The sequence below is a fragment of the Pteronotus mesoamericanus genome, unplaced genomic scaffold, assembly GCF_021234165.1.
Source record: "Pteronotus mesoamericanus isolate MK-2021 breed Mesoamerican mustached bat unplaced genomic scaffold, CSHL_Meso_final scaffold_174, whole genome shotgun sequence".
Classification (NCBI taxonomy): domain Eukaryota; kingdom Metazoa; phylum Chordata; class Mammalia; order Chiroptera; family Mormoopidae; genus Pteronotus; species Pteronotus mesoamericanus.
Window position 1 is genome coordinate 47,046,419 of NW_026555309.1, and position 15,337 is coordinate 47,061,755.

A 15,337-nucleotide genomic window follows, 5' to 3' on the forward strand; every position below is an offset into this window, starting at 1 on the left:
TCCCTGGGTCTCCAGCTCCGGGCACGGAACGCCAAGACACCTCCCGCCCCCCGCGAGCCTCCCGCCCGCCCGCAGGCCGTGCCCACGCCCGTGCTCTGCGCCCGCTTCCCGCCCCGGCCCCCTCATTTCCCGCGTTTCCGTTCCTCTTCCTCCTTTAGTTTGCCTCAGGGTTTGGGGTGTTCAGTGTTTGCTCTCTGTGTGTGGGTGTGTGTGTACATTTTAAAATCTTTTTCACAGAAACTTTAAAATGAAGGAAATATAGAATGAATTAGCAAACACCCGTGACTGAGGTTGCCAGTTAACTTTCTGCCACGTTCGGTCAAGCCCCCCCCGCCCCCCGCCTTTTTTATTTTAACAAAAACGATTCAGTGGAATTCCTCGGGGCCCGGGGCTGCAGCGCGTGTCCCCTTACGCAGCCCCTGCTCTGAAGGGGAGCCTCTAGGTCCCTTTGAGGTGTGAGTGACAGCGGGGCACTGCTGTCACCACCGCAGGCGGGCGCGCGGCCGCACGTCCGGTGCGCGTGGGCGCCGCCCCGCCCCGCCCCGCGGCGAGGACGCGGACACGCAGGCCCCGCACACTCGCTCGCACACTCGGAGCGCCGCGCGCAGGGCGGCTGGCGGTCGCCGCGCTGTCACTACGTCTCCACGACGCGCTTTTGCCTCTGACCTGCGAACGTCTCCGCCTTTTCTCTCGGCCCCCAAACCTTGGCAACCACCATTCTCCCTGCTCCTAGGATTTGGACTTCTTTATTTTATTATTTTTTAAAGATTTTATTTCTTTTTAGGCAGACGGGAAGGGAGGGAGAGAGGGAGACAAGCAGGATCGGTGGCCTCGCGCGCGCCCCACCCGGGGACCCGGCCCGCACCGCAGGCACGTGCTCTGGCCTCTTGGTTCACGGGAACCAAGATCATGCGGTACTTGTCCCCCGGGCCCCCCTTACCTCACTTAGCGTGATGCCCTCCAGGCCCACCACGGTGTCGCAAAGGGCGAGCTTTCCCTTCGTCGTGGCTGAGTCCTATTCCACTGTCTGCCGCTGCCGCTGCATCCGGCCATCCGCCGGTGGGCACTGAGCCGCTCCCACGTCTCGGCCACTGTGAATAAAGCTGCAGTGAGCACGGGGTGCAAATGTCGCTTCGGGTTCCAGGTTTCGTTTCTTTCAGATAAACACCCGGAAGTGGAATCACTGGGTCCTAAGGCAGTTGTATGTTTAATGTTTTTAAAAATTTTTATCAATTTCTTTTTAGAGGGGAAGGGAAGGAGAAAGAGAAGGAAACATCAGTGTGTGGCTGCCTGTTACGCGCCCTCACTGGGGACCCGGCCCACGACCCAGGCCTGCGCCCTGCCTGGGAGTCGAACCGGCGACCCTTTGGCTCGCCATCCGCTGAGCCACACCGGCCAGGGCTATTTTTAGTGTTTCGAGGAACCTCTACTGCCTTCCGCAGTGGCTGCACCAGTCTGCATTCCCACCAACGGTGCACGAAGGCGCCCCTTTCTCCATATTCTCACCAGCACTTGTTGTTTGTGGATTTATTGATGATAGTCTGACAGATGTGAGGTGATAGCTCACTGTGGATTAGATTTGCAATTTTCTGATGATTAGTGATGTTGAGCATCTTTTCATGTACATGTTGGTTATTTGTATGCCATTTTGGAGGAATATTCATATTCAGGTGTTTTGCCCATTTTTAAACTGGGCTTTTTTTTTTTTTTTGCTCTTCAGTTGTGGGGGTTCCTAATATATCTTGGACATTCACCACTTTATCAGGTAGATGGTTTGCAGATGGTTTCCCCACTCCTTTAGGTGCCTTCTCACTCTGTTGATGGTTGTTTTGCTGTTGGCATATTTTCTTAAACCTCTACACATCTAGTGGTGGTGTTGTATTTTAAAACCTACATACATGTCATACATACTACTGATACTCTGTGCGTAACAGTCCTACTCACCCTTACAGCTTTGTCATCCGTCTGCACGATGATGTGTCTTATCCCTTTCAAATGCCTCCTCCCGGGTAATAGACATTGAGGTTGTTTCCTTTTCCTTGTGGACAGGCGTATGCTGGCATTCTTGCGTGTCATCTTGTGTAATGAGGGCACATGGCTAGAGTTAGGTTCCCTAACGGGTTTGCACGCTTTCGGCCCCACAAGCTAGCGTCAGAGGGGTTCACGGGGTGACGACGTGGTTTGTGCTCCTGGCAGAGGGCTCAGAGTCTCCGTGTTTCCACATGTCTTCAGTGTGTGGTATTGTGAGGTCTTTGTACAACATGGGGCAAAAGTAGGTTCACAGTTTTAGTACATGAAACAGCTTATTCTTCTATTAATGTTTATCGATTATTGTATTATTTTCCATAGGAACAATTGTACGCATATTACTTTTGTTCCACCCTGTATTTCACCAATCTATGGAGAGAGGTCTGGTTTTAATTTGCATTTCCCTCATTTTTACTGACATTGAAAATCCTTTCAGATGTTTATGGACAGTTTATTTCTTTATTTGCAATTTAGCAGGTCCCATGTTATGTTCATTTTTTAAGTTGAATAGTCTTTTTTGGGTACTTTAATATATTGTATATTTATCTTTGTTACCTACGTTTGGTTAAAAGACAGCTGGTCTTTTAATTTTGTCATGTCTCCTACCGGAGTTTTTTTTAAAGATTTTATTTATTTATTTTCAGAGACGGGACGGGAGGGTGAACGAGGGAGAGAAGCACTGACCTGCTGCCTCCCAGCTGGAGACCACACCTGCGGCCCAGCACACGCCCTGACCGGCAGCCCTTTGGTTCGCAGGGTGACGCTCACCCACTGAGCTACACCAGCCATGGCCCCTGTTTTTTTGATGGAGTAAAACGGAACATTTGTCTTGATGTTTTCCACATATTATTATAATAGCTATAAACATTAAAGAAAATACTTAGGTCTTCAACCAGCCTGATCTATATTTTTGCATGCCATGGAAGTCAGGAAGCTAACTTGATTTTCCTACGGGAACCAGGGGTGCTAGCACCCTGTACTGAATGCTACCTGTTTGGTGATGTGGCCGGTGTGTTGTTAATGCACATCCCGTAAGGGTCCCACAGCCTGCGGTAAGTCCTGATGCCTGGAGGGCACACCTCTGACCACCTTGCTGGGTTTTTGGCATTTCTGTGGTTAATCTTGGGTCACACTCTTATCATATTTAGAGTCATTTTTGTCAGATTTTGTGATAGGTCTTGTAATTTTTTAAAAAGGACTCTTTTTATTTGTTTTTAGAGAGAGGAGAAGGGAAGGAGAAAGAGAGAGACATCGGTGTGATGTGCTGCTGACTGGGGACCCAGCCCTCAACCCAGGCCTGTGCCCTGACGGGGAATCACACTGGCGACCTTTTGGTTCTCAGGCCGGTGCTCAGTCCACCGAACCACACCAGCCAGGGCTGGCCTGTTGTAATTTTGATTACACTGAATTAGCAGGTTCATCAATATTTTTATGATATTGAGTCCTGTTTATGAACATTGTCTGTTTCTCCATAGGTCTTTTTAATGTCCTCCAATAAAGTTTTATCATTTTGTCCACCAAGTGCTTACACATTTTTTGTTAGCTTTCTTAGGGGCCGTATAGTAGTGAGTGCCAGGTTTTGCGTGCTGATTGCAGCTGTATCTCCGCAGTACTGATCCGTGTGTGCCGACCTTGTATGTGGCAGTCCTGTCAGACTGCCGACAACGGGTCGATACTCTTGGCTTTTCTCTGTGGATCTTATTCTCAAATAATGGTGATTTTATCTATTCTCTTCCAGTCCTCATGGCATTTCTTTTTTCACTGTATGGAAACAGACTCAGATGCTTGGAAACCAAGCTCTTCGGCCATACTGGGAACCACCGCTGTGTGTGTGGTATGTACTTAGTCTCCTTTTCTGTTTTTTGTAGTGTTTCCTTTCTCCTCTCTGCGCCCCTGACCAGACCCCCACATTGGACCTGCCAGATGTTTGTGTTTTATTAGCATTTTCAAGGAACCAGTGCTGAGATTATTTTCTGTTGAGATTACGTTCTCCTTTATTTCACCATCTTTCCTTGAATTACTTTATTATTCTGTGTCTAATTTCTTGTTGAGTGTTTAGATCATTTATTTCAGTCTCTCTTGTGTTCAAGTAAGCACATTAATGATGCATGTTAGGGTGGTCGGTGACGCAGGTGGTGAAAGAATTCACAAGGAGAAGAAAGGACAGAGAGCAGGGTTTTATTTTCCCGAGAGGGAAGGGCTGCGTACAGAGACGGGCACCAGCCCCGAGGGGTCTGGGCTTTGGGCCTGTGTCAGGTAATGGGATGGTTGTACAGCAGAGAGTTTCAGTGGGGCTGCAGCTTGTTTCGATGTTGCCTTGGGTGGGTGGTCATGGTGGTCTGGCATGTCCTGTTTCCAGTAATTTTCTAGTCCTGAGGATAAAGGCTCATAAAACAATTAGAGTCAGTAATGCTTTATGGGGTCCAGCCAGCTCTGGGAAAGAGGGCCTGAGAAAGTGGCTTTTGTCCTGTTAATGCTCATTTTTCCTTAGGGAGCCTTTGTTAACATTTCCACCCTATTTTCCATTTCCATGTTTTTCTTGGAGGAGAGTACTTTTAAAATCATGGATTTCTAGTATAACAACAGTATGGTCAGAGACTATTTTGCCAAATGGAACAGCCATTGGAATTTGTTGACACTTTTTTTTTTTTGGCCTAGTATGTAGTGTTTAAAAAAAAAATTCAATGTACATCTTGAAAAAAAAGTGTATTCTCCATGCTTTAGGTGAAATTGTCTGTTGATCCACAGGTTCCTCTGGGAAGTGTGATAAAATCTGTCATTCCAGAGAGGGCCGCCAGCAACTCTCTGCTTAGTCGGTTAGCTCTGGCTGTCTGCATTTGAAAGTTTGTTGATAGATACACACGTTTGTAATGACAGCTTCTGGGTGTGTTTTTTCTATTTTCAATATGCAGTGTTCATTTTCGTTGCTATTAATGATTTTTGTTTTAAGTTCTGTTTGGACTGGTGTAACTCTCAGTAAACCACATGCGGCAATGCACGTTAAGGTCAGCAGCACCACGCCGCGGGGGCCAGCACCGAGCAGTGCAGCGGCGCAGCCCCCCGGGCAGACCGGGCAGAGGCACAGTGGTGCTGCTGGAGTCTGGGTGCTCCCTCTGCGTCGGGGCACGGGGTCTGTGTGCCGCTCCAGCACAGAGCTGCTTTACTTTCCCTGGCGCTTGTCTGTCATGTCTTATATTCATTCCGTCTGTACTGCTTCATTTTAGGTTATACAGGTACCTTTCATGTGTCTAATGGAAAGGTCTCGTGCGTCTCTTGGGTGAGTTTAATCCTTTTATTTCTCAGTATCACTCATCCATGGGATTTGTTTCTACTCATTTCTTATTTTTACCTTCTATGCTCGGTCTTCACTCTGTGCCTTCTATTGATTTTTTAAAAGATTTTATTTATTTATTTTTAGAGAGAGTAGAAGAGAGAGAGAAAGAGAGAGAGAGAGAACATCAATGAGTAGTTGTCTCTCGCATACCTCCCCAACCGGGAACCTGGCCTGCAACCCAGGCAGATGCCCTGACCGGGAATTGAACCAATGACCTTTAGGTTTGCCCCCGATGGCCAACCCACTGAACCACTCCATTCAGGGCTATCGATTCGTTTGTTTTGTTTCTTACATGTTTTTCCTCCTGAACCCTTAATGTGTTGTCTTTATCCTTTCACGTAAAGGGAGTGAGCATCTCTGTCCTCCTCCTGAGTGAGACCGTTTAGTGTGCCAGGGAGGAGGAGGGGCAAGTGACCTGGTCAGCTCTGCTCTGCTCATGCAGTGGGGGCGGGAAGTTTGCTGGGAGGCCAGCTGTGCCGAGGGAATGAGCGGGCCCTGAAGCCACATGTGGGAGGGGCCAGGCTGGACCTCCATGTTTTCTTCTGTCTTTCCTCAGCACCTGAGTGACTGGCTCCTGCCTACCTCCCCCAGGAAGCCCAGGAAACCACGTGATGGCAGCTCTGCACCTGTGTGCCGTGTCCCAGGTGAGTTTCCATCCTCCCTGGGTGATGTGAGGTCTCCACCCAGGGCTTCTACCTCTGCTGTGCCTCAGCAGATATCTCTGGCCTGGGCGCTGAGCAGTGGAATGGTGATCTCGGGACTTGCCCAGCTGCCCTGAATGGGCTGGCTCAGCAGCCAAAGGGTCAGACCACCTGCCGGGGCCGTGCTGGGGGGTGGGGGGGGGGGGTCGGGCCTGCAGACACTCTGCTGTGCGCTGAGTGTGCTTTTACTGCCCCGCCCCCAGGGCCCCGTCTGAGCCTCACTGGTCTTGCAGCAGCCCCTGTCATTCCAGGCCAAGGTGACTTTCGAGGACGTGGCTGTGCTCCTCTCCCCAGAGGAGTGGGGATGTCTGGGCCCTGCTCAGAGGGGCCTCTACAGGGATGTGATGCTGGAGACCTACAGGAACCTGGTCTCTCTGGGTAAGGCCCCTCACCAGGATGAAGCTCAGGGAACAGCCCTGGGCACTGAAGGCTCACAGGGGCTGGGCTGGGCTGGGGAACTCATCCCTGGGCCCAGAGACAGGTTTGGTCCATGCCCAGGAGGAGCTTGGTGGGACTGGGCCAGGCTCTCCCTCCTCTGAGCTCCTGGTTCGACTCTGCCTGCCCCAGGCCCAAGGCAGATCGCTTCCCAGGGAGGCTGGAAGCTGTGCAGCACTGGTGGGGCAGGCCCCCTGCCCTGCTGTTCCCTGCGTTCAGATCTTTACCTCCATAACCACCCCAGCCCCCCAGGGTGTCCTGACTCCCCATCTTCCCCTCCCCTTCCCTTCCCCTCCCCCTGCAGGCCCCCAGCCTTGTATCCTTGACACCAACACCAGGCCCCATCTCCTTCCCAGGAGCTGGACCTGCAGGTCCCAAGCCTGGGGTGATCACACAGCTGGAGCGAGGGGATGAACCGTGGGTCCTGGACACGCAGGGTGCCGAGGGGAGTGAACGGCTGGGAGTCAATGGCTCAGGTGCGCGAGGGGCTGGTTCCCTCACTGGTCACTGAACAAGCATTTGTGGGGTCCAGAGTATGCAGCTAGTGACTGAGGAGTTCGTGGAAGATGTATCTGGGCCAGTACAGCAGCTCTGGGAGTGGCCTCTGCTGAAACCCCCATACACCTGAGTGCCTCGGCAGGATGACCCTTGAGCTGAATCTTCCAGGCAGTGAGAGGGACAGTGCTGGTGGAGAGAGAAGGGCATCATGGCGCGCTGTGCGGGGGCCTGGGCCCATGGGACCCCGGGGAGCCCCGCCTCAAAGCTCAGCACTAGGAGCAAGCGGGGTCACGTGGGCCTTGCTGCTTCACCGGCTCCCCAATCCCCGAGCATTACAGGGAAACGAGGGATGGCACAGCACCCCATGTGCTGTAGTCCACACCTGCTGTGCCCGTTCCAGCCCTGTGCGGTCCACGCTTGTCACTCAGTGAGTGTCCGTTTCTGTGCATAAGAACCTCAGTCACTGCTGTTGCTGGAAGTGCCAGCCTGTAGGGTGTTCTCGTGTCACCGAAGTGCACCGTGCTGCCCCGGTGCTGCCCATCTGGATAATGTCCTAGGAAGGAACTCCAGGTTCAAAGGACTTGCATTTCTCTTTTATAAATTTATATATTTGAATATACTTACAGACATAGGACAAACCCTGCGTTTATACAGCTCAGTAAATTTTTACAAAAAAATCATGCTACAGATCAACATACGGAATGTTTCTGATTGGCCAGGAGCCTTTGGGTCTCCTCCCTCACTTCTTGCTGCACCCTGCAGTCCTTTCCCTCTGAGGCCTGGGCCTTGTCAGCTAGATGCGTGTAAGCATCAGAGCTTTGGTCTCTGTGTTGCCTCGAGTTTGTTGTGCATCATTGCGGTAGTGTTCTATTGTGAACATAGAAGTTATTTTCTGTTATATCGCTGAGGCCACTGAGTTATCCCCATTTTGGGTTGTTGTGTCTCTTGGCTCACAGAGAACATGCTTTTGGTGGGTATGTTCCTGCCCGTGGAATCGATGAGTGTGTGTCTGGTCAAGGAGCGGAGGGGGCAGCCTGCCTGAGGGCATCAGGAAGCATTCTGGGTGGCATCTTGAGTTTAAGGTACCAGTGGCCTCTTGTGCCCCAGGAAAGAGCCCTGGAATGGGCGTGGCCCACTGGGAGAGCCAGGGCCCCCAGCCCCTGGGAGCATTGCCCTCCTCCTCTGTGGTTGACATGGGCTTGGCCCCCTGCCCTCCTGGGGAGGCAGCTGATTTTCTTGGCATGAATTAGGTGGCCTTAGACTTGCTTGGCCTCAATTTCTTTGTTTTTCAAATGCCCTCCATGACTTTGGTCCTCTCCGTTCTCTTTGTAGTGTGGACAGGCACCCTACTGTCCCACTCTGGCAGGTTTGGGGACAGAAAGCAGGCAGGAAGGGCATGGGTACTGATCAGACCTCTGGTAAATACTTACAGTGCCGCATGACTGTGACCCTGGGTGAGATTTTTCAGCCTCCAAGCTCCAGCCTCTTCACTCTGGAAGGTGTTTTGACTTTGGAGACAGTGGAATTTGTACTGCACTGGTGGTTGGCAGCATCTTTGTTCCTTCCTTCCAGAGTGAGAACAGGTGACCCCGAGATGCTCTTTTTGTTGTTTCAGCTCATGGGATCAGCACTGAGTACAGGGAGTTGACTTCAGGGGAGATGCTTGACAGGGCAGAACTGGACCGACTCAGGGGAACTGTTTCCCAGGGACCTGAGCCAGGAGAAGCCTGTACACCTGTTGGGGAGCTGGAGGAGAGCCTGGACCAGCCCATGGAGCTGGGAGGCCCCCAGCCAATCACACTGACCAGCAGAGAGAGCAGCCGGGAGTCTGGGGGAAGACTCCGGTTGGGTTCAAGCCCTGTCCCTGATTACAGATCTCACAAATGCAATATATGTGAGCAAAGTTTTGAACAGAGATCATATCTAAATAACCATAAGCGTGTACACAGGTCAAAACAAACAAATATGGTTCATGATTCTGGGGAAATCTTCAGTGCAAATGTGGTTGTTAAAGAAGATCAGAAAATTCCTGTTGGGAAAACAGTGCATTACTGTGGTTACTGTAGGAAAGCCTTCAGGTACAGTGCAAACCTCGTCAAGCACCAGCGGCTCCACAGTGCGGAGAAGCCCTACAAGTGTGATGAGTGTGGGAAAGCCTTCAGCCAGAGCTGTGAGTTCATCAGTCACCGAAGGGTGCACTCGGGGGAGGTCCCCTACCGGTGCGACCAGTGCGGGAAGATGTTCAACCGGAGGCCCAACCTGATGAAGCATCAGAGGGTCCACACTGGGGAGAAGCCCTACCAGTGCAGTGAGTGTGGGAAACACTTCAGTGCCTACTCTTCCCTTATTTATCACCAGCGAATCCACACTGGAGAGAAACCCTACAAGTGCAGCGACTGTGGGAAAGCCTTTGGTGACAGCTCAGTCCTTATCCGCCATCGTCGGACTCACACTGGAGAGAAGCCATTTGAGTGTAAGGAATGTGGCAAAGGCTTTACCCAGAGTTCTAACCTTATCCAACACCAGAGAATCCACACTGGAGAGAAGCCCTACAAATGTAATGAATGCGAGAAAGCCTTCATCCAAAAAACCAAACTTGTTGAACATCAGAGAAGCCACACTGGAGAGAAGCCCTATGAGTGTAATGACTGTGGCAAAGTCTTCAGCCAGAGCACACACCTCATCCAGCATCAGAGGATCCACACGGGGGAGAAACCCTACCAGTGCAGCGACTGTGGAAAGGCCTTCCACAACAGCTCCAGACTCATCCATCACCAAAGGTCGCACCATGGAGAGAAGCCGTACAAGTGCAGCGATTGCAAGAAGGCCTTCAGCCAGGGTGCTTACCTCACCCAGCACCAGCGGATCCACACCGGGGAGAAGCCCTACAAATGCAGTGAGTGTGGCAAGGCCTTCCGGCACAGCTCCAACGTGTTCCAGCATCAGAGGATCCACCTCCGGGAGGACTTCTCCACCTGACGCTGAAGGCCCCGGAGTTCTGCCAGGCACTTCCACAGCCCCGTTATTTAGTGGCCGCACAGGGTTGCCACAGGTGAAAGGCATTTCTGTTAAATTTTTAAAAACCTCTTAAACCAAAGCAGTGCATGCTCATTTGAGAGAAACTGAGGAAGGCAAGCAAAAAGGAGAGGCTCCTATACTCTTTCCTTCTTAGAAAAAGAAAATTCAATTTATCAGAAACTAATAAAGTATTCTCTAAAGGGTTAAAAAAAGAAAAGAAAAGTCATCACTGCTGACTTAGTGTGTTTCCTCTCAGACACTGAGGAGCCCTTTGAGAGGTGTCTAAATATTTTAAAGAAAATACTGTTATGCTTGTCATTGCAGCACCCAGGACTGTTACCTTTGCTCTTTCCTTAATGCCAGAAAATTCACACTGGACAGAATTCCACATATTTACATATAGCAAATTTTTAAAAATTAACATAAGTCATACTTTTCCATGTACTTAATAGAGTGGATGATTGCATTTTTTATTGTGTTAAAATATACATAAAATAAAATTTACCATTTCAGCCATTTATAGTGTACAATTCAGAGGTATTAAATACATTCACAGTGTTGTATGACCATCATCATGTCTATTTCCAGGACTTTTATTATTGCAAACAGAAACTCCGTGCCCATTAAACAGTAACTCCATCTTCCCCTTTTCTGTGCCACTGGCAACCTCTGTTCTATTTTCCACCTCTGAATTTACCTATCTAGGTCCCCATACAAGTGAAATCATACAGTATTTGCCTTTTATGTCTGGTTTATTTCACTTAGCATAATAAATGTCCTTAAAGTTCATCCATGTTGTAGCCTGCATCAGAATATTAATCTTTTCTTTAGATTTTGCTTTTCAGAGAGAGGGTAAGATAGGGGGAAAGACAGGGAGAGAAACATTGATCAGTTTCCTCTCAAACGCCCTAACTGGGGACCCAGACCACAACCCAGGCATGTGCCCTGACCGGGAATCGAACCAGCAGGCTTTCAGTTCACAGGCCAGCACTCAACCTACTGAACCACACCAGGCAGGACCAGAGTGTTATTCTTTTTTTTTATGACTGAATAATATACCATTGTTTGTAGGCACTACATTTTGTTTTCCATTTATATGTTGAGAGACACTTGGGTGTTTCTACCTTTTGACTATTGTGCATAATGCTGCCGTGAGCACTGGTGTACAGGTATCTGTTTGAATTCTTACTTGCAATACTTTTGGGTATAATCCTAGGAGTGAAATTGATGGATTTTTATCATAAATCTATGTTTAAGTTTGAGGAACAGCCAGACTGTTTTCCACGTTGGGTGTACCATTTTTATATCTCCACTAGCAATGCATGGAGGTTCCAGTTTCTCCACATCCTTGTCAACACTTGTTATTTTTCATTTTTTCAAATAATAGCTGTCCTAATGGATTTGAATTGGTGTCTCACTGTGGTTTTGGTTTGCAATTTTCTAATAACTAATGATGTAGAGCATGTTTTCAGATGCTTTTTGGCCATTCATATGTCTATTCAGTTCTTTTGCCCATTTTTGAATTGGGTTCTTTTGTTTTCTTATTGTTGAAATGTGGTTCTTTATACATTTTGTATAGTAAATCCTTGTCAGATGTATGATTAGCAAATATTTTTTCACATTCTGAGTTGTCTGTTTACTCTCTGGATAGTTCCCAAGTTTCATGTCTTTATTCATGTTCTCATTTTGTTCATATATTATTTAAGACTGTTGACTTGCCCTAGCTGGTGTGGCTCAGTGGATTGAGCGCCAGCCTGATAATCAAAAGGTCGCTAATTCAATTCCCAATGCAGGGCACAGGCCTGGGTTGCAGGCCAGGTCCCCAGCAGCGGCTGCCCGTAGTGCAACCACACATTGATGTTTCTCTCCCTCTCTTTCTCCCTCCCTTCCCCTCTCTAAAAATAAATAAAATCCAAAAAAAAAAAAATCTTAAAAAGAAAAGACTGTTGATTTAACACCCTAATTAATAATTCTGTTATCTGGGCTTCCTCAGGTATGATTTATGCCAAATTCTTTTTTTTTCCCTCTGTGATTGGGACATATTTCCTGTTTCTTTGTATGTTTTCTTGTTGTTGGGAACTGGGCATTTTGAGTATTCTGTTGTGGTTATTCTGGAATACTACGTCTCCTACCCCTCAGGGATTGCTGAATCTTGCTTGTTGAGGGCTGTAGCAATCGGTGACTTTTCCAAGCTTCCTGCAAAGCATGTATTCTTTGATGTGTTGATGTGTGTGGCCCCTGAAATTCCTGTTTCATTCTGTGTATGACTGCCCAGTGACCTGAAAAAGATCCTTAAATGTCTGGTTCCCAAAGGAGGAGGAAACAAGTATTATCTCCTTAATTCTCCCTGGAAACTGCTTCAGCAGTTAAACAATGGCAGCAAATCCTGTGCCAGCCTTTCAGTGATCAAAAGTGACGATCAGCCCTGGCTTGGTAGTTCAGTTGGTTAGTGTTGTCCCAATAGCCAAGGTTGTGAGTTCAATCTCTGGTCAGGGAACATACAAGAACCAGTGAATGCATGCAAAAGTGGAACCAAATTTTTTAAAAAAATCGATGTTTTTTCTCTCTCCCCCCCTTCCTCCCTCTCTTTAAAAGTAATTTTTAAAAATATTGTCAGTCATCCATGAAAACACACAACCCTAATATTTGGAGGACAAGGTCCTCATTGCCCTCCCTGGCTCCAGCGAGCTGCACCAGGAACACAGGCCGCTATCTGCTTATTTGCATGCCATGGGGCTGAGGGAAGGGCACAGGAGGTGTTATGCTAACTGTGGAAGTTCATGAAATTTGCTGAAGTTGACTGTCCCCTTCTTCAGGCTCTCCTGGGCCGCAAGCATTTGTCTAATCTCCAGAGTTCCACAATAGCTACTTCTGATGGTTCTTGCTGCTCGGTAGTAGTTTAGGTGGAGGGACAGGTTCCTGGGCTTCCGATTCTGCCGTCTTCTGTGACTCTCTGGTAATTGTCTTTATTTATTTACTTCCTTACTTACTTACTTATTATTTTAAAACCAGAACATTTATTGTGCAACTAGTCATTGAAAGCTTTGAGATGAACTTGATGCTGTGACAGCTGCCCTCTTGGGTTTAGATGTTGTTCCTTCACAGAATCCGACTGAACCTGTGGTGTGTGATTTTCAGATGCTTCATGGGACCCAGTCCCAGTGGCTTTTCGTCGTTTCGCCTTGGCCCTCCAGTTATCCTTCCTCTTCTGCTTCGCAGGGTAGCCCACCTGCTGCAAATGGGCTTCTGAAGGTCACAGCCTTCAAGCACCGCAGTGACAGTGTGTGCGTCTTGTGGTGGTGCCAGCTGAAAGATGACGTCCCCTCCATAATTTCGCTTCTGCAGCCAAGACCAAAGAGCTAATTGCTGTTATAGTAGCAGCAAAATTTGTATCTATAATAATTAACATAGTTTAGTAAGGTCAAAACTATGAACAATAAAATGGCAACAAATACATATCTATCAACAATTGAATCTAAAAAAATAATTGACATAGTTTATAAAATGTTATTTGGACATATTTCACAGTGACTAATTTCAGGTCTTTAACTTAATTTTTTTTTAATTATTTATTAAAGATTTATTTTTAAGAGAGAGGGGAACGGAGGGAGAAAGGAGTAGAGAAACATCCATGTGTGGTTGCCTCTCAAGTGCCCCCTACTGGGGGCCTGGCCAGCAACCTAGGCATGTGCCCTGACTGGGAATCAAACTAGCAACCCTTTCATTTACAGGCTGGGGCTCAATCCACTGAGCCACACCAGCCATGGCTAACTTAATTTTTGTAATTTTTAAAATTATGTCTTTAGGATATATTCCTAGGAACACGGTGAACTTCAAAGGACATTGATGTATATATACAAATGTTTTCCAGAGTGGCTGTACCCAATATATAATGTCACCAGCACAGCCTTCCAGGACACACCGTTGACTAAGCATGGTCTGATCATACAGCCTCCCGCACTGCACGCTGTAATTTTAACCTCTGCTTGCTAACTGAATTGGCACCACTTTGTGGCTCGCATTGCGTTGGATTGATGACTTGGGTAACCTACATTTCTTCATGGTGGTGTCAGTGGCAGTCATACCCGTCACTGCTTTTGGCCCAGATGCTCTTCCATTGGGCTGTTTGTAAGAACCTTCTGGGACCCCTCATCCCATCAGCCTGGATGTCCCCTGAGCCAGTGGCAGCCCAAGTGACTGTGACCTCCTTGAAGGGAGCACCAAAGCCCTGGGTGGGAGGGCTGCAGAGACGGGCAGGGTAGTGGGGAAGTGCAGTCCGAAGCATATTTAATGGTGGTATAATGTACCTCGAGGAGGAAAATGCTGGTTGTTTGCATTGTGCAAAACTAGAGAACATGTTATCAAAAGTTTTCTGAGCTGCTTGTTTTGGGTTCAAGAAGGCTTGTAACATGAGCTAGTGGCATTTTTATGAGCCAAGATCAAACCTCTCTTGGGAGGTGGGTAGCATAGTCAAAGAGCCCCATGGGTTCTAGATGTTTCTGCTGGGCCATCTCGGGCAGTCACTCCTGGGCATCTGGTGGGCTGACTCCTTACAGCTGTCCTGTTGCGTCTCAGCTCACAGGAGTTCCTTCAGGAACAATGTCATCTCAGACTACGGGCTGCTTGTTGATTAATAACTGTGGATGGCTCTGGGCAGCTGACAGTGAGTTAGATCATCTTCTGGGGTCAGAGGGTCAGACAGCAGAAGCCCGCGGCCCATCTCAGGTCAGCATCCCCAGATGGGAGGTAGTGGCACCCATCCTGTTCGGCAGTGAGGCAGGTGGGCTCACACTGACAGCATGCATTCTTGGCGCCCATGACCTAGGTCTTGGGGCTGACCCTGTGCATATCCCTGGACAGACTAACTCAGGCAGGACATCAGATTTGAGCCAGAGGGTTGCTGCAAGCTGGATCTGGGCCCTCCCACCCTTCCTTGGGGCTCGGACTGTCCGAGTGTGCCCCCTAGGTTCACCTTGAGCTCCCCCCCCCCCCGCCAGAGGTGGCCATGTGGTCCTGCCCCAGCCTGTCTCATTTTCCTGCATGCTTCCTGTAGCTGAGGGTTGAACCACTGCAAGATCCATCGGGATTGTGGGATGTTTGGATAATCCCCTTGCAGGGGAAGCATCCTTGCAGGGGTGAGCGGCTCCCTGGCGGCTGCACCTGTGCAGAGTCCCACGTGCTTGTAACATGGTCACACAGAAACTGAGTGCTGGGCTGGTCTTCCTGCAGTGATTTCATTTTCACAGTGACGCTATGACATGGATGAGAACCTGAGGCTCACGAAGGGAAGTGACTAGACTGAGGTCACAGAGAAGTTGGAGGC

At 48.8% G+C, this 15,337-nt stretch overlaps 1 protein-coding gene across 2 annotated transcripts; it reads left to right on the plus strand.

Annotated features, from left to right (window-relative positions):
• Positions 1–5,267: 5,267 nt before the first annotated feature.
• Positions 5,268–10,469, plus strand: ZNF34 (zinc finger protein 34). Of its 2 annotated transcripts, XM_054590634.1 has the most exons (6): positions 5,268–5,305; positions 5,919–6,006; positions 6,315–6,441; positions 6,855–6,974; positions 9,063–9,166; positions 9,355–10,469. In XM_054590634.1, the coding sequence occupies exons 2-6, from the start codon at positions 5,974–5,976 to the stop codon at positions 9,973–9,975; spliced, it is 1,005 nt and encodes a 334-aa protein (XP_054446609.1). In that variant the 5' UTR covers positions 5,268–5,305; positions 5,919–5,973; the 3' UTR covers positions 9,976–10,469. The 2 variants fall into 2 exon arrangements, with proteins under 2 accessions (XP_054446609.1, XP_054446608.1); XM_054590633.1 differs by having other exon boundaries at positions 8,612–10,469.
• The last annotated feature ends 4,868 nt before the right edge of the window (positions 10,470–15,337 follow it).

Excerpts from the sequence above, each read along its gene's own strand:
- ZNF34 (XM_054590633.1), top strand. The coding sequence starts at position 5,974 with ATGGCAGCTCTGCACCTGTGTGCCGTGTCCCAG. Across the intron at positions 6,007-6,314 it reads ACCTGTGTGCCGTGTCCCAG|GCCAAGGTGACTTTCGAGGA; the intron begins GTGAGTTTCCAT and ends CTGTCATTCCAG. Across the intron at positions 6,975-8,611 it reads GCTGGGAGTCAATGGCTCAG|CTCATGGGATCAGCACTGAG; the intron begins GTGCGCGAGGGG and ends TTGTTGTTTCAG.